Here is a 20,878-nt window from a genome sequence, read left to right as displayed (position 1 = left end):
ACCCAAGCCCTCTTATATCCACAGTGACTTAACCAGGATGGACTCTTCTCCAAGCACTTAAAACTTTTGCATTTTTTTTCCACCTCATGTCATTCTCCCCAGTTGGAATACTTTTCCCATGCTTTTTGCTTTTCCAAATGCAGCCCGTCTTTCCATGCCTGGTTCAACACTCATTTCTTCTACAGAGCCTTCTCTGAACCCAGATCTTACTTCCTTAATAATCTGTGAGCTACTTTAGGACTTACTCTCTAGTATACATAAAATAGTGCCTTGCACAGAGTAGGTGGTCAAATATAAGTTGACTGACTGAATTCAGGAATAAACATCTAAGTTTTCAACCTTTGCTATATAATTGTGATTAATTATTTTCCCTCTCAAGAAGAACCCCACCCCCAGCTGCGTCTGACAGGGTATAGGAAAGGGTCTATCCATGCTTACCCAGCAGATGTGTGTACCAGCATGTATGTCTGAAGGTCAGGGGTAGCTGATGTATTCTTGCTTCTTGACCACTATATCGTTTATGGCAACACTGCTTCTGAACAGAAAATCAAGTACTATTAGCTTTCCAAAGGGCTGTAACATATTTCATAATCTCTCTTCATCTCCAAAATTAGAAAGAATATCACTGTTCTCCCGCAAGAGAGTTTGAGAAGAAAATAAATGACATCAAGTAACAAAGTTTTCATGCTTTGGATCAAAAGGTACATACCTTATAAGTAAAAATGTAATTCTTATTAAAAATCACTCTTCAATAATTTAACAGAAAGATAACATCAATTTCCAATAATCAACACTTTCATATAAACAAAGGCTTTGAGGAAAGAAATATGAGTGAGGGGCAAGTTTAGTTATATAATTCTTCTTCATGATACCAAAATCAAAAAGTTTTAAATAGTACCATTTCCTAGGGCCTATCAAAATTGTGTGTGTGCACATGATAAAGAAAAAAATAGGTATCTTGCTTTGTCTGATACCCTCTCAAGAAAATCAGTATAGCTTAGAACTCTAACTTGGACTTAACTTTCTATTTTGGCATAGTAGTAGATTCACAAATGGCACTTAAATAGTTTAAAAAAGCTTAAACTCACCAATTGTTCCTGGAGAGGTTGAATTCTATCTGTGCGGGACAAGGGATCGTAGTGAGGAAATTCCTCATCTAAACAGCTCTGTCATGAGAAAAATGGTGGAGTGCATTCAAAGACAGAATGATGGGAGAGTGACAGATACAAACTACATTAGATCTAAGTTGTGATACTACCTGAGAAGGAGAAAATTGACTAGTTCTTTATCTTGTATTTTACATTAAGGGAACAACTTTGTAATGGTAAACCTCTCACTGCATTTTTCCCATTACTTGTTCTAGGAATGAAATCCAAAGATCAGGAACAGGAAATTGAATGGCTTTGTCACTGAAATCTTCAAGCAGAGACCAAAGAAGCTTGTTGGAGACATAACTCAGAGAGTGAAAATGCTGTCTGTGAAAATTTTACAGCAATAAAATTGCGACTTTTGTCCAAGAGGTAGATACATGTCTATCAGTTACATTATAATAGAAAATTGGTGTTCTTGAGATGATTATGGAGATTTTTCCAGTTCAACTTATTGTAAGGGGCTTTTTAGGCACTCTGCCTAGCTTAATCTCCTACATGAATATTTTTTTTTCTGCTTAAACAGATGTGCCTGCATTATGCCCTAGAAACAGATACATGCAAATATCACCCTTCTCTCTTTCCTCCTCCAGCCCCTTCCCTCCAGTGCCAACCTTGCTGTTCCTTATGTTCCTCATTTATGAACAGAAAGGAGAAATTCACCAAGTGTCAAAAGGGAAAGAAATACATTCAACTGTACCATGGATATCTTGAGATATCCAGACAGAAAGGAGTTGAAAGTTTAATTCAAATAGGAGAGAAAAGAGACAGCAACCATCAAAGCCCACTCAAGAGTCTCAGAAAGGAGGTGCCTAAGACTAGCAAACTGGCCCTTTGCTAATAGATACAGTTCTGAAATGCTTCCTCTCTGAAAGATGTTATTAGGAGCCACTCACACATGTGCATTCTCCCCTCCTGTTTTGCTAAATGCTTTCAGTGCATAAGAAAACAAAGTCTACCAGAGCATCTTTTCTAACTTGATTGTTTAATTTTATGACTAAAATTATTATATATTATAACTTAGCTTCAAAATCTTACACCAACTGGACAACTTCCCAACAGTAAACACATATCACAGAGGTTTGGGTCTTTTTGTTTGCTTTTTACCTGAAACAGCAAGCCATGGAGTTGTCCTTTAATTAACTTCTTTCTTAGTGACTCAATTGTTGCTATAAAGAGAATTTAAAACCAGCTTAATATGACAATTTGTAACCTCCTTTTCCCTTAGTTCATTTTGTAAAGTTTTTTTTTTAAGATTTTTTGATGTGGACCATTTTTAAAGTCTTTATTGAATTTGTTACAATATTGCTTCTGTTTTATGTTCTGGTTTTTTGGCACCGAGGCATGTGGGATCTTAGCTCCCCCACCAGGGATGGAACCCAAACCCCTTGCACTGGAAGGTGAAGTCTTAACCACTGGACCGCCAGGAAAGTCCCATTTCATAAACTTTTAACAGCTTTCAATTTGAGGCCTGAGGAAAGGAAAGAGAAAACAACGGCTTCTGAGAATGACGTTCTCATGACTCGTGAAAACGGGAAAGCCGAAACAAAACAGGTAGGAGCAACTAAACCATTATTGCCCTTGAGTATTTAAAATTAACCTTGATAGATGCAAGTGAATTATCTTCTAGAAGTGAGTCACAGAATTATTCATGCTAAAAAGGGAATACACCTCAGAGGTCACTCCGTCCAACCTCCTACCCATGGGGAAATCGTCTCTTCAATAAGCCTCTGCTTGAGCTACAAGCAATGGAAGCCCTGCAAATGGAGCCATAGAATCCCAGATTCCTACAAGTAGGTCTGGGATCATGAAGACGCTGATGTCCAGAAGATTTAAGTGGATAAATGGTTATTCGTGGAGCTGAGATCAGACTCACAGGACAGTGTTCCATTCACTATACTCTTTTGTGAAATTAAAAATATTTGTCTCTCTACTTAACTGAAATCTGCTTCCCAGTAACTTCCAAATTGTCCTCTCTGGAATAATGAAAGTGATAAAAATACCTATTTAACTTAAGTTAAATAGCAACATATTACTTATTTGACAATCTATACCCTTTGAAAGATAGCCAAGAACCAGAAAATAGGCTGAAATCTTTGGAACAACCAAAATAGATGTTGATATCCATGCCCTTTATTCACGTGGCAGATCCTCACACTTCACTCAAACAGTGGGCTCTGAAGTTATACATAATTCTCACAAGCTTGACTGTTTTCTCAGCCCACAGATGATTAAAAACAAAAATTAAATGAGGGTACGAAGCTCTGTTAGATGGAGGTGTATTAATAGCTGCCACTTAAAAAAAAAAAAAAAACCGCTAACAGCCAGGAAAATTAACAGCAGATACTCTGGTGTCCAAAACACATAGAAATCTGGTGCTTCTTATTTTAAAGACCAACAGTTTTATATCTCAGTAGCCTGAAGAAATTCTGAGCCATGAAAATAACGCTAATACATGTGGAAATTACAGAATCTAATTATAAATATTTTTCAGGGTAAAAAGCTTGAAAAGCTTCAATGATGTGGAAAATTACCCATATAAAATTTATTTTGTAAGAATATTTTTTTGTAAAAATAACATTTCCCAACTAAGCTAGACAGTGTTTATGAGGCCCACAAGGAGGAAAATATATTTTTAAACTACTTCTAACATATGTAAGTAATTTTAAAAAATTAAACTCTTAATACTTAGAACTCTAGTAAAGATTCAGTTTTTTAAAAATTCTCTGTGTTAACTGTATTAAGAAATAAGGCTCTGTCCTCCTCCTGACCTATATCTGAGCAACAGCAAAGTTTTCAGAAGTGGCCAACATTATGCTTCTGAAGTTGTGTATCTCAAAACACTGTCTTTGAATTTCCAAATTAAGCTTGTGTTCAGAAGAAATAATGAGTTAGTATAAGACTGTCTAAATTGCCCATCTGCTTTCCCACCAGGCAATCTTGATTTTTAGAAATAGTCCATCTCAAAACAAGTTCCAAGTTGTAAACCTCATTTCAACAGATGTTTTGTGCAATGGGTAGCAACTATTTTCATATGTTTCATAAGGCAAAACAAGCTGGTTTATGACATTAATTTGCATGTACCTTTGCATTCTTCTTTATGTGTTTGGAGTTGGACCTGCCATGTCTCTAGGACATTTAGGTTTCACATGGAAGCAAGTAAAACAATGGCCACTGTTTCCCCTGCTGTTGCCATCTGTGATGTAGGATGAGACCAGTTGTCTTGGATACATTTTCTTTGAAGGAAGCTGAGATAAAACAACTTTCTAAATGACTATGCACTAAAGCTTTCAGGCAAAGGCCCTGCGATTAATTGGCTGCTGAAAATCAAAACCATGATATTGAGCTGTAATAATGTTAGGTATCAATAAGGGTTGACGTTTATGGATTATGGACTTCCTAACACTGTAATATAATGTGTTACTCAATGTTCTATAGAATTGTGCATTACAAATATTAAAGTTCATTGAAATCCATAGACTAGAAGAAAATAATTCACAACACACATATCTGTCAAAGTTCTTGTATCCAAAATATATAAAGAAAAGAAATCCTACAACTCAGTAACAAAAGGACAAGTGACCTAATTTGAAAAAGGGCAAAAGACTTAGATACTTCACATAGAAGATATACAATGGCCAATCAGCCCAACAAATTAAAATCACAGTGAGATACTCAGTCGTGTAGAGAAAATGAAAAAGACTGACATCACCAAACGCTGGGGTTGTGGATACCTGAAACTCCCACACATTGATGCGAGGAGTGTGAAATGCTACAAACTCTATGGAAAACTGCTTGCAGTTTCTTAAAAAGTTAGAATTACAGCTCTACTATGATCTAATATCAATGCTCCTAGATATTTATCCTAGGTTAAACAAAAACACAGGTCCACACACAGACCTATACACAGATGTTCATAGCAGCTTTCTCCCTAAAACTGTAAATATTAGGTTGGCCAGAAAAGTTCGTTCGGGTTTTTCCATAAGATTATGGAAAATTACCTTGGCCAACCCAATAATTTAGATGTCCGATAACAGGAGGAAAGATAATCAAATCGTGGAATGTTCTTACAAAGAAATGTGGCTCAACCATGAAAAGGGCATCCCGTTGATAAACACAACACAGATAAATACTACGCTGAAGGAAACACACGCAGACATACACAAAAGTATCTACTGTATAACTCAATTCTAGAACAGCCTAAACTAACCCACCAGTGATAGAAATCAGATCAGTGGTTGCTCCTTGTGGTGGTGAAAGTAGAAGTGGGGAGTAACTGGGAAGTAGCGCCGGGGAACTTCCTGGGGTTACAGAAGTTCTGTGTTTCCATGTGCATTTGTCAGACTGGTTCGACTGTACACTTAAGATCTGAACGTTTTATGATATGTTAATTACTCATCAATAACAAAGAATTTAAAAACAACAAGAACGAAAATAATGGGGCTTATAAAATAAATAGGGTTAGGAAGAGGCCACTAAAAATGTATATGCAACATTGTAACCAGAGCACTAACAAGCACAATTATTAGTAGCACTTAGGAAGATAACATGGATCACTGAGACACGCAACTTAAAATGGCTAAAGGCTGACTCCCAGGATCCTAGAAATGCACAAAAACAATGGAGTGGAAATGCTGGTAACACTTTAAATGGCACAGTGCTGGTGGGGTGCTGAGAAAATGCAGATGGAAATGGAACTCTGAGGCAGTGGGGCTGCTACAGCAACGCAGGCAGGAATACAACCTGCCGCAAAACGGAGCTCTGCGGGGCTGGGATGGCGCGTCTCCGGGAGGGAGGCCCCCAGGTGCAGACCCTGGTTTTTAATCCTCTCCTGCTGAAGGTTATAGTTCTATTCCTACCAATCCAGGTCCTATTCCCAGGAAAATTGTGAATGAAATGCCCATATTATCCTTACACGTCTTCACCCATTTGTCAATCGTGAAAGAGATAGTTTACGTGATAGAAACATACTCTAGCAGAACAGACTGTACCCAGTATGGCCAAGCATTAGCTACTGTTTGCATTTGTTACGTTATTTGTAAATTAACAACTCTGGCATTTTCTGGAAGAAGATACTGAGGCTCAGAGAGGGAAAGAGGTTTGCCCAACTTTATCAAAGTCTTTTGTAGACTTAGAATCTAGGTTTGTTTAACCTCAAATCCCATGCTCTTTATCTTTGTGCAATACTTTCTCCTAAATTATTTCATCCATACCTGCATCTTTCATTTGGGAAAATGTAGGCCCCCATCCCATCACAGCTGTCCAGCAAGCTGTATTTGACTTTGGTTCTGTCCTTGGTGCTCAACCCAACACCTATGTTTAAGTGTCTCCATCACCTGCATCCCCTTCCTGTCTCATTTTCCTCTTGTGTACTGACTGCTCAGGACATGTGGCTCTCATCTTGCATTCATCCTCAAAGCCGTAGGCTGTTATCTGCCCCACACATCATGCCCTCCACGCTAAGAATAGCAAGCTAGAAGAGAGTTTCCAGTGAGTTCACCTAGGTGAAAGCCTTCTCTAAACTATAGAGTTCATATCAGATACTATGTTCAAATAAGGAATTATAATATACAGGAGCTTCTCAGGCTCTCTCCCCAAAGAAATATTTATGGTTTCTAAAGGAAATACTTACCGTTTCACTCATTGTCTGTTGAATGAGCAAGTCAATGAAGATTTTATGTAGATAAGGGTAAAAAAGGATGAATACTAAAGGAGTGATAGCTTGGATTAGATCATTTAGTCTATGTTTCCTGCACATTGGATTCACCCTAATATGTTGCATGCATACCCTAGATCTAAGAAGCTTTATTCCTTTTTAAAGCAAACATTCATTTACATATGCACTGCTGCCGTTGTTAAGATACTTTGATACATAGGAAGAAGCAGAAGAAAGAAAATATATGTTACCATTCAAGAAATTTAGTAGTTCTAATGGCGCATTTCAGGGGGGCAAGCATGCATACTAATTACCTCATAAATCAGTCCAGTCCTGATGGCAATTGAAAACTTGAACAATATTATTTATTCAACATTAAATTCAGGTATCTCATCAAATGTCATAAGCAACTTCCTACTTCCAGTTTGTGAACATTGTCATTGACCTAAACATTTGGACACAACAACTGCATCCTCACACAGCTTGCTAATGAACCTGTCTTAGATGCAGCAGAAAGCAATTGCCATAACACTTAATGAATTTATGAAGCTAACCGGAAAGTTTCACAAGAACTAAATGGATTTAAATAGTTTGGTTGTTTGACTCAGAATTCAAATGTCTGACTCAGAATTCAAACATTATGTGATGGCAGTGGTCATGGTGGAATGTGTGAGGATGTGTTTGTGTTATAACTGTCCTACCTTGTTGACATTTGTTCACAGTCTATCAGGAAAATCTGCTCTATAGACTATTTGAAAATATGTGCTACCCAAATTTCCCTCTTCTTGTAAAGGTTGATTTTTAAGGGCATTATTAGAAAGATCTTCGTAAGCAAAGGGTCTTAAGAGCAAAATTTTGATAGGTATGCCTTCTTTGGGCAGCAAAAGATACTAACAAGTAAAGGAGCTAATAAAGCCTGGCAGATTGTGAGCAATTCAGGACAGAAAGGAAGCATCCACCCTACTTTATCCAGCCAGAAAAAAATACATGCATTCAACATAGGGCAGCTTTCATATTCTATTTTAAATGATATTAGGACCAATTATCCCCTGAGGATAGACTGGGAAGACACTAGCAAGTTCATAATATTGAGAATGTATATTTTGGAATAAGTTACAAAAGCTGACTTTTCCAAGAAGGTACTACAAAACCATAGTAGGTTGGAGGAGGGGATAAATTCTTTGTTTTATAAAACTATGGGGTATAATATTGATTTAAGCAAAGGATAAAAATAACTGGATCAAAAGATTAGGCCTCTAAGCACAGTGTCTAAAGCAAACACACCATAAACCAAATTTGGAATGCCTTAATGAAGGCATGTTCATGGCTCAAAATTAACAACTCTAATCACAAGGGGACCTTCTCCAATGCCCTCTGAGCAATACAAAAAAATAGCATAAAGATTATGTAATTTAAGGCATGCTTTGCATTGTCTGACAGAGTGAAGCAGAGTAAAATGACACTTACTGTTATTGAAAATGATCAAGTTCTACAAGGCTTAGAAATAATAAAGTGTTGAATAACCACTGCTATTTTAGAACTAGCCAATTCCTTTAAACTCTTAAACAGCTTTCTCAGATAACAGTAGAAGGGTACAATAAATCCAAAACAAACACAAGTCTGAAAATTTCCATCACTAGCTTACCTTAAGCTTATATTTAGTTATTACCCAAACCAATAACTTTCTATAAAAAGAACCTTTATACTGCTAGAACGAGAAGCTGGCTGAACAAAAGCAGTTGTCTGATAAATAAGCTTCATTTTTACTGAACCATGTTTCTAGAATAAAATAAGCTTAAAAATAATCTGACATTTGTAGTTTGACAATCGTCTTCTCACCTCAGTAAACGCTTATCTACTTTCAGGTAAAATGGCAAATGTTGCAGTTTTTAAAGTAAAATATATAGGTGAAGAACACAACATTTTAAAAGAATTTTCACACATATATAATATTTTGATACACATTAAATTCATAAGTATTTTGCTCAACTCTAAAATTACTGCTTAAAAGAAAATAGAGAGGCAGGGCCTCTTCTACCATATGATGGGTACAAACCAGCTAATAAAGTCAGAGTAGAATATGTAAACAATTTGCAAGTTCAACTATCTCACGCATACAAGATTTTTTTCCATGTTTACTTTTACAGATATTGAGAGGTTTTGTTTAATTTTTAAAGAAATAACAGTCATGGAAAAATCCAGCTTGTAAGAGACAACCAAAAGGGAAAGTTAATGGTTAAATCCATCCACCTAGCCACTAGGCAGATCTCTCTGGAAGCCCATAACACTGCTTCTGGAGCCATTTCATCGCCATGAATTCAGTAATATGTAATAGTACTGTAATAATATTACAGTCCTCAGTAATATTCAGTCCTCAGAGCGGACTGAATTCAGACATAACAAATACTTGCTACTCACTTTTCGGTTTTCTTGTCTTCTGCTCAAGTGTCTGGCAAGTGTTCACTAACTCAGTATTTATAGTCTGGAGATTTCGTTGATCCGAAATTGCTTCCTCTAATTTACGCAGCAAAGGCTTAGCTCTTTCCCTGGCAGAGTGGGCTGCCTGATCTCCATCCTCCACCTGGATACCGACAGTTAATGCTGGATTTTAGCAGGGTGGCCGGGAAAGAAAGCAATTGAGCACTCACTCTTATTATGCACACGAAACTGAAAATGTGCTTTTCTTCTCAGGGAAGTGATAAGCCTCCACTGAACTTCTGCAATTCTGTGTTTGCATGGGCTTCGTATGCCTGAGCTATTTCTACAGCGGCAAAAGTCCTGGTATGTCAAGTCGCCTCTTTCTGCAAAGTTGCCTCTTTCATCAGCAGGCTGTTGACACCGCCTCTTACAACTCCCCCTTTACTTCCTCCGCTCACTGCTAGTCTAGAGGCACTGAACTTCGCAGTTCCTCTTTGTTTTTTTGGTTCCTCCTCCATTTTTACTTCAGGGTTTTAAGGACATCTGAGGAGACTTCCTGTGCATATAATGTAGGCAAAGGCCACCCTACCTGCTCCTCTGCCCCCTCCAACCATTGGCTGGCTTCTTGGACCTTCTTCCTGAGGATGGCTTCCTGGTTGACAGCATCCTCTTGCAGTTGTGTGATGGCTTCTAGTTGTTTCTGCCTAGTTAAAAAAAAGTCCAAACCACAAGCTGTCAGTGACATTTCAACTAAGAGTCACCCCCTTGGAAGTTATGACAAATTCAAACTTAATATACTTCCTCAGAGATGAGAGGAAAAAGTGCAAGTATTTACATATAGATAAATGCTTCACAAATATAGAATTTTAATTAAAGCAATCATATTGATCACTTAGTCTGATAACCTCACTTTACAGATAATAACATTTAGTTTCCTATTCTACACTGGAATATTCAGTTCCCCACAAGCTACATTCATAGTACTTAGCTACATTGGCACTACAATAAGGTCACTGTGACAGGGGCCATATTTACATATCACAGCTAGCTTTTTCAAAAAAAAAAAAAATGAAAGGAAAGGAAAGGAAAAGTGAAGAAGGGAAAAGAAAAAAGAGAGAGAAAAAGAAATAAGCACTTTGTTTCCTGACCTTAGCCTTTCTCCTTAAGAATTGTCAGTCATGGTATAACTATGTGTCATGAGCACAGGAAGGGTTGCTCCCAAGAACGGACAAAAGTCAGCTGTTAGTATTTCCACTGCAGTCCTCTCTTTTCTAAAGCCTTTCCCCTCCCTTTCTTCCTCACCCCAAATCTCCTAGTGTTGTTATGTTACTTCTGTTTTGGATCCAACCCTAATCCCCCAAAAATATAAAAATGCATCTGTTAGCTGATGAGATTATTTAAACCATGCCATGTATCAATATATCGATGGCTATCTGGAAACAGCTTGACCTGAATAAGGACCTTAGCTCAAATGAATGAGAACCTTTGGGAGTTTCAAAGCAGTGAGGAAGACATCGTCAGGTTTAGGCCTTGTGCATACCTCTCAAATGTTAATACATAGTCAGAATCCCTTTGAACATTGACATAAATCCAGCCCTGATTACAAGAAGGACCATATGAGAGACAAGGATGGTTTCAGAGAATGCTTTACCACTATGGTAAGCCAACAAACAAAACTCTAACCAAAAGTAAAAACAACCTAAACACACGTTCTACTGAGCACTGTTCAACAGCATGTAGTCAGTTTTTTCTTTTTTGTTTTTAATTGTGGTTAAGAACATTTAACTTGAGATCTACCCTCTTAACACTTTAAAGTGCACAATACAGTACCGTTAACTCTAAGTGCAATGTTGTACAGCAGGTCTCTCGAACTTATTCATCTTGTGTAACTGAAACTTTATACCTGTTGAATTACAACCATCCATTTCCCCTTCCCAAGGCCCTGGAAACCACCATTCTACTCCCTACTTCTGTAAGTTTGACTATTTTAAATACCTCATGTAATCGGAATCATGCAGTATTTGTCCTTCTCTGACTGGTTTATTTCATTTATCATAATATCCTCAAGATTCATCCACGTTGTCACATGTGGCAAAATTTCTTTCTTTTTCGAAAAGCTTTCAAAAACTTTTTTTTAAAGCTGAATAATATTTCATTGTATGTATATACCATATTTTCTTTATTTATTCATCCTTAATGAACATTTAGATTGTTTCCACATCTCAGCTATTATGACTAATGCTGCAATGAACATGAGTGTGCAGATATCTTTTCGAGATTTTACTTTGAATTCTTTTGGATATATACCCAGAAGTGGGATTGCTGGATCATATGGTAGTTCTATTTTTAATTTTTTTGAGAACCTCCAAACTGTTTTCCATAGCAGTTGCACCATTTTACATTCCTACCAACAGTATACAAGGGTTTCAATTTCTCTACACCCTTGCCAACACTTGGTATCTTTTGGGTTTTTTTTTTATAATAGCTTTCCTAACAGGTGTGATTCATTCATCATTGTGAATGACTCATTGTGGTTTTTATTTGCATTTCCCTGATGACTAGTGATGTGGAACATCTTTTCATGTACTTGTTGGCCAATTTTATATCTTCTTTGGAAAAATGTCTATTCAATTCTTTTGCCCATTTTTAAACTGAGGATTTTTATTGAGTTGTAGAAGTTCCTTCTATATTTTGAATATTAACCTCTTTTCAGATATATGGTTTGCAAATATTTTCCCCCATTCAATAGGTTACCTTTTCACTCTGTTAAATCCTTTGCTGTGTGCTTTTTAGTCTGATGTAGACCTATGTGCATATTTTTTCTTCTGTTGCTTGTGCCTGTGGTTTCATAACCAAGAAAGTATTGCCAAGACCAATGACATGAAGCTTTTCCCCTAAGTTTTCTTCTAGGAGTTTTATAGTTTTAAGCCTTATGTTTCAGTCTTCAATCCATTTTGAGTTGATTTTTGTATATGGTGTATGATAGGTTTCATCTTTATTCTTTTGCATGTGGATATCCAGTCTTCCCAGTATCATTCGTTGAAAAAACTATCCACTCCCCATTGTATATTCTTGGCACCCTACTTGAAGATCAGTTGACCATACATGTGAGAGTTTATTTCTGGACACTCTATTCTATTCCATTGGTTTGTAGCTTTGTAATATATTTTGAAATCAAAACGTGTGATACCTCCAGCTTTGTTCTTCTTTCTCAAGATTGTTTTGGTCCTTTGTAGTTCCATATGAATATTAGGATTGTTCTTTTCTATTACTGTAAAAAAATGTCATTTGAATTTTGGTAGAGATTGCATTGAATCTGTAGATTGTTTCGGGTAGTACGGACATCTTAACAACATTAAGTCTTCCAATCCATAAACACAAGATGTCTTTCCATTAATTTGCATCTTCTTTAATTTATTTCAGTGTTGTTTTATAGTTTTAGGTATGCAAGTCATTATCTCCTTAAAGTTTATTCTTATTTTACTCTTTGGATACTATTTTAAATAGGATTGTTTTCTCAGTTTCCTTTTCAGAAAGTTTATTATTAGTGTATAAAAATGCAACTGATTTTTGTATGTTGATTTTGTATGTTGCCACTTTGCTGAATTCGTTTGTTAGTTCTTACTGCTTTTTGTGGAGTCTTTCTATATACGGATCATGTCATCTCCAAACAGAGATGATTTTACTACTTCCTTTCCAATGTGGATGCCTTTTATTTCTTTTTCTTGCCTAATTGCTCAAGCTAGTACTTTCAGTACTATGTTGCATAGAAGTGGTGAGAACAAACATGCTTGAGCTGTTTCTCATCTTAGAGCAAAAGCTTTCAGTCTTTCACCATTGAGTATGATGTTAGCTGTGGGCTTTTCGCATACGACCTTTATTATGTTGAGGTAGTTTCCTTCTATTTCTAGTTTTTTGAATATTTTTATCATGAAAGGTGTTGAATCTTATCAAAAGCTTTTCTGCATCAATTTAGATGATAATGTGCTATTTATCCATCATTTTGTTAATGTGGTGTATCATATTAATTGATTTTCATATGTTGAACCATCTTCTATCCCAGAGATAAATCTCACTTGGTCATGGAGTATCAACTTTTTTTTTTTTTTTTCTGGTTTTTTTTTTTTTTCCGGTACGCGGGCCTTGTGAATTTGAGGTGTTGGGCATGATGATGTGACTTACATACATCCTGAAATGACCACAATACGTTTAGTGAACACCTGTCGTCTCATATAGATATGAAATTAAAGAAATAGAAAAAAATTTTTGTCCTTGTGATGAGAACTCTTAGTACTTACTCTCTTAACAAATTTCATATGTACACACAGCAGTTTTAATTATATTAATCATGTACGTTATATCTCTAGTACTTATTTATCTTATAACTGGCAGTTAGTACCTTTTGGCTACCTTCATCCAATTCCTCCTCCTCCCCTCCACCTCTGGTGACCACCAATCTGATCTTTTTTTCTCTTTTGGTTTTTTTTGAAGTATAATTTACCTGCAACACTATGCTAGTTCCTGGTGGACAATATAGTGATTTGATATTTCTGTACATCACAAAACGACTGCCACACAAGTCTGCTTTCTGTATAGATTTGTCTTACTCCGAACATTTCACATAAACAGAATTCTTTAGCGTGGTCTTTTGTGACTGGCTTCTCTCACGTAACCTGATGTTTCCAAGGTCTGTCTGTGGTAGCTTGCATCAGCACTTCGTTTCTTCTGATTGTTGAATTGTAAGCACACAACGTTTTATTTATTCATTCATCAGCTGATGAGCATTCGAGCTGTTTCCACTTTTTGTCTATTATGGGTACGCGGGCCTCCCACTGTTGTGGCCTCTCCCATTGTGGAGCGCAGGCTCCGGACGCACAGGCTCAGCGGCCATGGCGCACGGGCTCAGCCACTCCGCGGCATGTGGGATCTTCCCGGACCAGGGCACGAACCCGTGTGCCCTGCATCGGCAGGCGGACTCTCAACTACTGTGTCACCAGGGAAGCCCAGGAGTATCAACTTTTTAATGGGCTGTTTAAAATGGTTTACTAGTATTTTGTTGAGGATTTTGTATCTATATTCATCAAGGATGAATAGTTTTCTTGTAGTGTCTTTGGTTTTGGTGTCAGAATAATGCTGCCCTCATAAAATGAACCAGGAAGTGATCCCTCATCTTCAATTTTTTGAAACTGTTTCAGAAGGACTGACATTAATTTTCTTTTAATGTTTGGTGATTCACCAGTAAAGTCATATGGTCCTGGGTTTTTACTGGTTGGGAGTTTTTTTAATACTGCTTCAATCTCTTTACTAGTTATTAGTCTGTTCAGATTTTATGTTTCTTCCTGGTTCAGTCTTGATAGGTTGTATGTTTCTAGGAATTTATCCCTTTCTTCAAGGTTTTCCAATTTATTGCTGTATAATTGTTCACAGCAGTCTCTTATGTCCCATTTTCCCCCTGGTGGCATCAATTTTAATGTCTCTTCTTTCATTTCTCATTTGAGTTTTCTCTTTTCCTCAGCCGAGCAAAAGATTTTCAATTATGTTTATCTTTTCAAAAACAAACAAATCCAGTTTCATTGATTTTTAAAAATGTTGTTATATTATCTATTTTGTTTATTTCTGCTCTAATCTTTATTATTTCCTTCCTTGTGCTTACTTTGGACTTAGTTTTTTCTTTTTTTTTTTTATAGTTCCTTGAGATGTAAAGTTAGGTTTTTTGAGATCTTTCTTCTTCTTCTTTTTTTTTTTGGCTGTGCTGTGCAGCTTGCAAGATCTCAGTTCCCCAACCAGGGATTGAAACTGGGTCATGGCAGTAAAAGCCCAGAATCCTAACCACTAGGTCACCAGGGAACTCCCAAGATCTTTCTTCTTTTTAATGTAGGTATTTATCAATACTAACATCCCTCTTGGTACTGCTTTTGCTGCATGCCTTAAGTTTTGGTATGTTGTCCCCATTTTTGTCTCAAGATAGTCTCTGATCTCCCTTTTAATTTCTTTTTTGTGGTTGTTCAGCAGTATGTTGTTTAATTTCTACATATATTTGTGAATTTTCCACTTTTCCTTCTGCTACTGATTTCTAGTTCTATTCTATTGTGGTTGGAAAAAAAATACTGAGTATGATTTTAATCTTCTTAAATTTGTTAAGACTTGTTTTGTGACCCAATATGTGATCTATTCTGGAGAATGTTCCAGGTGCACCTGAGAATGTATCAATATATTCTGTAGCTATTTGGTGGAAATGCTTTATATATGTCTGTTAGGTCCATTGTATCTATAGTATTGCTCAAGTGTGCTGTTTCCTTATTGATCTTCTGTCTCAATGTTCTTTCCATTATTGAAAGTGGGGTATTGAAGTCTCCTACAATGACATTATATTGCTATCTATTTCTCCCTTTAATTCTGCCAATGTTTGCTTTATATATTTAGGTTCTCTGATATTGGGTGTAATTATATTTATAATTGTATCTTCCTGGTGAATTGACTCATCATTTTATAATATTCTTTATCTCTTGTGACAGATTTTGACTTACAGTCTATTTTTTTGGACATAAGTATAGTCATCCCTGTTCTCTTTTGATTAGCATTTGCACATAATACCTTTTACCACACCTTCACTTTCAGCCAATATGTGTTCTTAAATCTAAACTGAGTCTCTTAGAACAGTAGGGAGATGCCTTAAAAAACTAAAATAGAGCTACCATTTCAACCAACAATCCCACTCCTGGGCATATATCTGGAGAAAACCATAATTCGAAAAGATACAGGCCCCCCAATGCTCACTGCAACACTATTTACAATAACCAAGACATGGAAGCAACCTAAATGTCCATCAACGGATGAATGGATAAAGAAGATGCAGTATACGTATACAATGGAATATTACTCAGCCATTAAAATGAATGAAATAATGCCATTTGCAGCAACATGGATGGACCTAGAGATTATCATATTAAGTGAAGTAAGTCAGATAGAGAAAGACAAATATCATATGATATCACTTATATGTGGAATCTAAAAATATGTCACAAATGAACTTATTTACAAAACAGCAACAGACTCACAGACTTCGAAAACAAACTTATGGTTACCAAAGGGGAAAGGTGGGGGGAAGGCATAAATTAGGAGTTTGGAATTAACATATATACACTACTATATATAAAATAATCAACAAAGACCTACTGTATAGCACAGGGAACTCTACTCAATATTCTGTAATAACCTAAATGGGAAAAGAATCTGAAAAAGAATGGATGTATGTATATGTTTAACTGAATCACTTTGCTGTACACATGAAACTAACACAACATTTAAAATCAACCATACTCCAATATCAAATAAAAATTTTTTCAAAAAATGAGTCTCATAGACAGAATATAGTTGGGTCTTGTTTTTTAATCCATTCAGTCTGCTCTATGTCTTTTGATTTGGGAGTTTGATCTATCTACATTTAAAGTAATTATTGATAGGGAGGGACTTACCATTGCCATTTGGTTAATTGTTTTCTGTCTTGTAGTTCTTTTGTTCCTCTTTTCCTGTCTTCCTTTGTGTTTCATTGATTTTTTAAATATTGATATGTTTTGATTCCTTTCTTTTTCTTTTGTGTATCTTTTATAGGTATTTTCTTTATGGTTACCATGGGGCATATATAAAACATCTTACAGTTATAGTAACCTATTTTAAGCTGATAACAACTTAACTTCAATCACATACAAAAAACCTACACTTTTACCTCTCTGCCCTCCCATTTTATGTTTGATGTCACAATTTATATTTTTATACAGTATACCATTAACAAGTTTTTATACTTTTGTTTATAATACTTTTTAAAAACTTTTATCCTAGAATTAAAAGTGATTTACTATGTTTGCCTATATATCTACCTTTATCAGTGAATCTTATACTTTAATATGCTCTCATATTGCTGTTTAAGGTCCTTTTGTTTCAACTTGAAGAACTCCTTTTAGCATTTCTTGTAAGGCAGGCCTAGTGGTAATGAACTCCCTCAACTTTTGTTTGTATGGCAAAGTCTTTATATCACCTTCATTTGTGAGGGACAGTTAGTTTTGCTAGGTATGGTGCTCTTGGTTGGTAGTTCTTTACTTTCAGTACTTCAAATATATCATCCCGGGGCTTCCCTGGTGGCGCAGTGGTTGAGAGTCCGCCTGCTGATGCAGGGGACACGGGTTCGTGCCCCCGTCCGGGGAAGATCCCACATGCCGCGGAGCGGCTAGGCTCATGAGCCATGGCCGCTGAGCCTGCGCGTCCGGAGCCTGTGCTCCACAACAGGAGAGGCCACAACAGTGAGAGGCCCGCGTATTGCAAAAAAAAAAAAAAAAAAAAAAAAAAATATATATATATATATATATATATATAATCCCGCTCCCTTCTGGCCTGCAAGGTTTCTGCTGAGAAATCCACTGAAAGTCATGAGATCTCCCCTGTACCTGACAAAACCCTTCGCTTGCTGCTTTCAAAATTCTCTCTTTGACTTTTGACAATTTGATTATAATGTGTCTCAGTGTGGATTTCTTTGGGTTCATTTTATTTGAGATCTGTTAGGTCTCCTGGGTCTGGGTGTCCTTCCCCAGATTTTGGACGTTTTCAGCCATTATTTCTTTGAATAACCTTTTTGTCCCTTTCTTTCTCTCTTCTCCTTCTGGGACTCCCATAATACATATACTGGTCTACTTGATAATATCCCTTAAGTCCCTTAAGTTTTCTTCACTCTGTTCATTCTCTCCCCCCCTCTCTCTCTCTCTCTCTCTCTTTTTCTTTTTTTACTCCTCTGACTGGATAATTTTCAGTGACCTCTCTTCAAGTTCACTTTTTTTTCTTCTGCATCTATTGAACTCTTCTGGTAAAATTTTCAGGATTCTTCTGCTCCAAGATTTCTGTTTGGTACTTTTTGTCTCTTTGTTGACAGTCTCACTTTGTTCATGCATTGTTCTCCCGATCTCATTGAACAACTTTATGACAGCTATTTTGAATTCTCTGTGGGGTAAATCATTTATCTCTGTCTTATTAGGTACAGTTTTTGGAGATTTATTTTGTTCCTTTGTTTGAGACATATTTTCCTGTGTCTTCATTTTCCTTGACTCTTTGTATTGGTATCTTCATATCAGAAAAAAGACCCATCTCTCCCAGTATTAGCAGACTGGCCTTATACAGGAAAAATTCCTTACCAGTCACTTTGAGCAGAGATTCTAGGAGCCTCTCAAATCTTTATGTTGGTTCAACCCATGATTTTTGTTCTTAGTGGAACCTAGGTATCCAGGGTATAAGGGTCCCATCATCACTCTAAGATGGGTGTGACAGAAGCCAGTCTCTTAGGAACCCCCCAGAATAGCTGGAATGTTGGATGTGTGATCCAACTCTTTCCTTCCCTAGGGAGAAGCTGTGATCTGGAATTTTTCATCTGCTTACTCTGTGCTGAGCTAGCGGGAGGGACTAGCTAGGGGAGTGCCAATTCAAACCACTGTCTTTGTTCTCAGTGTCCCCCAGATGTCTATAGTACACCCAGTTCTGTCTTCATTCTGAGACAGGTGAGACAGAAGCTGGTATTTTGGGCAGTCCTCAGCAAAGTTGGAATGTTGGGCACAATAGTCCAACTCTTTCCTTATTCAGGAAAAAGCTAGGAGCTGGGGGGTTCCTTCTGATCATATAACACTGGGCCAGGAGCAGGAATTATGGTGCAAGGGTATCTAGAATTTTCCTACCATCATTGATGTGGCTGGTTACCCATCATGGTTACCCAAGGTGAAGGAGCCTCTTAAGTATTAGTTTCTGGGTTTCTCACAGAAGGAATTTGCTCATGTATTACTGTTGAGTCAGTGTACCCATTGGGAGAAGGAGGGTCCAGTGCTTCCTATTCCACCTTCTTGCTGACATCACCTCCTCTGTTTTTTAAGACATCAATTTTATCTACTTTTATCTTTTCCGGGAATAGTCTAAGCTATCAGGAGTGTCCATTATCTTTCAAGGGAAAGCAAAAGGACTGTAAGGGCCAACAGAAACCCATACTTAATAATACTAAAGCTTTTAATCACTTATATGTATTTGTACCTATAAGACAATAACATTTATTTACTTTATGAAGCACAGCAGCCTTAGAAAAAGCTTTAAAAAATTAGATAGTACCATTTATTAAAGATAGTCAACAAATGTTGAAACTTCAAAGATTTTTCTTCTGTAGAGATTTTCATTATCATGTTGAGAGGCAGAGTAGCTTTAGGTTTGGGTGTGCGTGTGTGTTTAAATTCAACAGCTCTCCTTGCTAACATGTCCTAATGCTAAATCTTGATTTTTTACTCCTGCCACGTCTGAGTCTCCCCCACACTTTGCCATCTAGCACTCCATTTACCTAGTTTTCAGACCAAAACCACCTAAGTCAGGATGATTCTCTTTCTTGAATTCCCACATCTAATTCACTAGTAAGTCAGATCTGATCTATCCTCAAAATATAGTTTGAATCCAACCATTTCATATCACCTTCATAACTATCACCCTGGCTCACATTATACTCCTCACCTGGACTATTACAATAGCACTTATCTCAGGGGCTTTCTTGACCATGACTCAGTAAATATTTTATATTTTAACTAAGCACACACACACACATACCTAGCTGAAACAAAAATGTTATGATATATTACTTACTCTTACTATATATAATGTCTTCTGATATTTTTATATTTTTTTAAGTGGGTCATAATCCAGTAAATTGATTTCAGGATCTCTAATTGGTGATCTGTTATTGAAAAAAATCTCTTCTCACTGGTCTCACTGCTTTCACTCTTGCCCTCGATAGACAATTCTCGACATGGCAGCCAGAATGATTTTTCGAAACACAAGTTATATTACTTCGCTGCTTGTAATCCTCCAATTGCTTCCCATCTACTCAGAATAAAACCCCAATTCCTAAACATGAACTGCAAGGCTGTGGACCTGACCCCTGCCTATCCTTCTGACCTCATCTCCTACCACCGCCCAGCACTCATTCCACCCCTGTCATGCTGGCGTCCTCCTGCTCTTCAAACATACCAAGCTCATTACAACCCCAGGGCCTGTGCACTAGCTATTTCCTCTGCCTAGAACACTCCCCAGATCATCACATAGCTCACTCTCTCACTTCATTTATCTACTCAATTTATCATTCCTCAAACAGGCCCTTCCTGACCATTCTTTCTAAAATTAGGTCCTGGTCATTCTTGGTCTTCTTATCCTGCTTTAATTTTCTTCATATCACTTACTACTCCCTGGGATTATATTATATAATTATAATGTTTGTTCACTATCTGTGTCCCTTAATAGATGTTAGTTTCATGGAGGTAGAGATTTCTGTCCTATTTTCTATAATTTCCTAGCATTTAGGGGGAAAAAAATCTGGCAGAGAGGTGGCACTTGGATGTACAAAAGCACGGACAAATGATGACATGTTTTTCTCACCAAGCCCTCCAAAAGCCTTTTTTTTTTTTTTTTTTTTTTTCTTTCACGGCCTCTCGTTGCCTCACTCAATTCTTTCCATTCCTCAGTACTGGAGTCTGTTTCTCTTGCACCCAAATGGAAGCTTTCTCCTCAGAAAACAGCTAACTCCTGAAAGTTTACTATTTTTTTTTTTTTTTGCGGTACGCGGGCCTCTCACTGCTGCGACCTCTCCCGT

At 37.0% G+C, this 20,878-nt stretch overlaps 1 protein-coding gene across 1 annotated transcript in view; it reads right to left on the bottom strand.

Annotated features, from left to right (window-relative positions):
• Nucleotides 1-20,878, bottom strand: part of IRAG2 (inositol 1,4,5-triphosphate receptor associated 2) — a 94,446-nt gene that overhangs the window by 39,364 nt on the left and 34,204 nt on the right. The window contains exons 17-21 of the mRNA XM_024129155.2: nt 9,812-9,926; nt 9,223-9,385; nt 2,256-2,317; nt 1,089-1,166; nt 439-535 (exon numbers count right to left, since the gene is read on the bottom strand). Of these exons, the coding sequence (XP_023984923.2) occupies nt 439-535; nt 1,089-1,166; nt 2,256-2,317; nt 9,223-9,385; nt 9,812-9,926 (515 nt within the window). The remainder of the gene's footprint in view (nt 1-438; nt 536-1,088; nt 1,167-2,255; nt 2,318-9,222; nt 9,386-9,811; nt 9,927-20,878) is intronic.

This window comes from Physeter macrocephalus, chromosome 6 (assembly GCF_002837175.3).
Source record: "Physeter macrocephalus isolate SW-GA chromosome 6, ASM283717v5, whole genome shotgun sequence".
Lineage (NCBI taxonomy): Eukaryota > Metazoa > Chordata > Mammalia > Artiodactyla > Physeteridae > Physeter > Physeter macrocephalus.
This window is presented reverse-complemented; position numbering and strand designations above follow the sequence as displayed.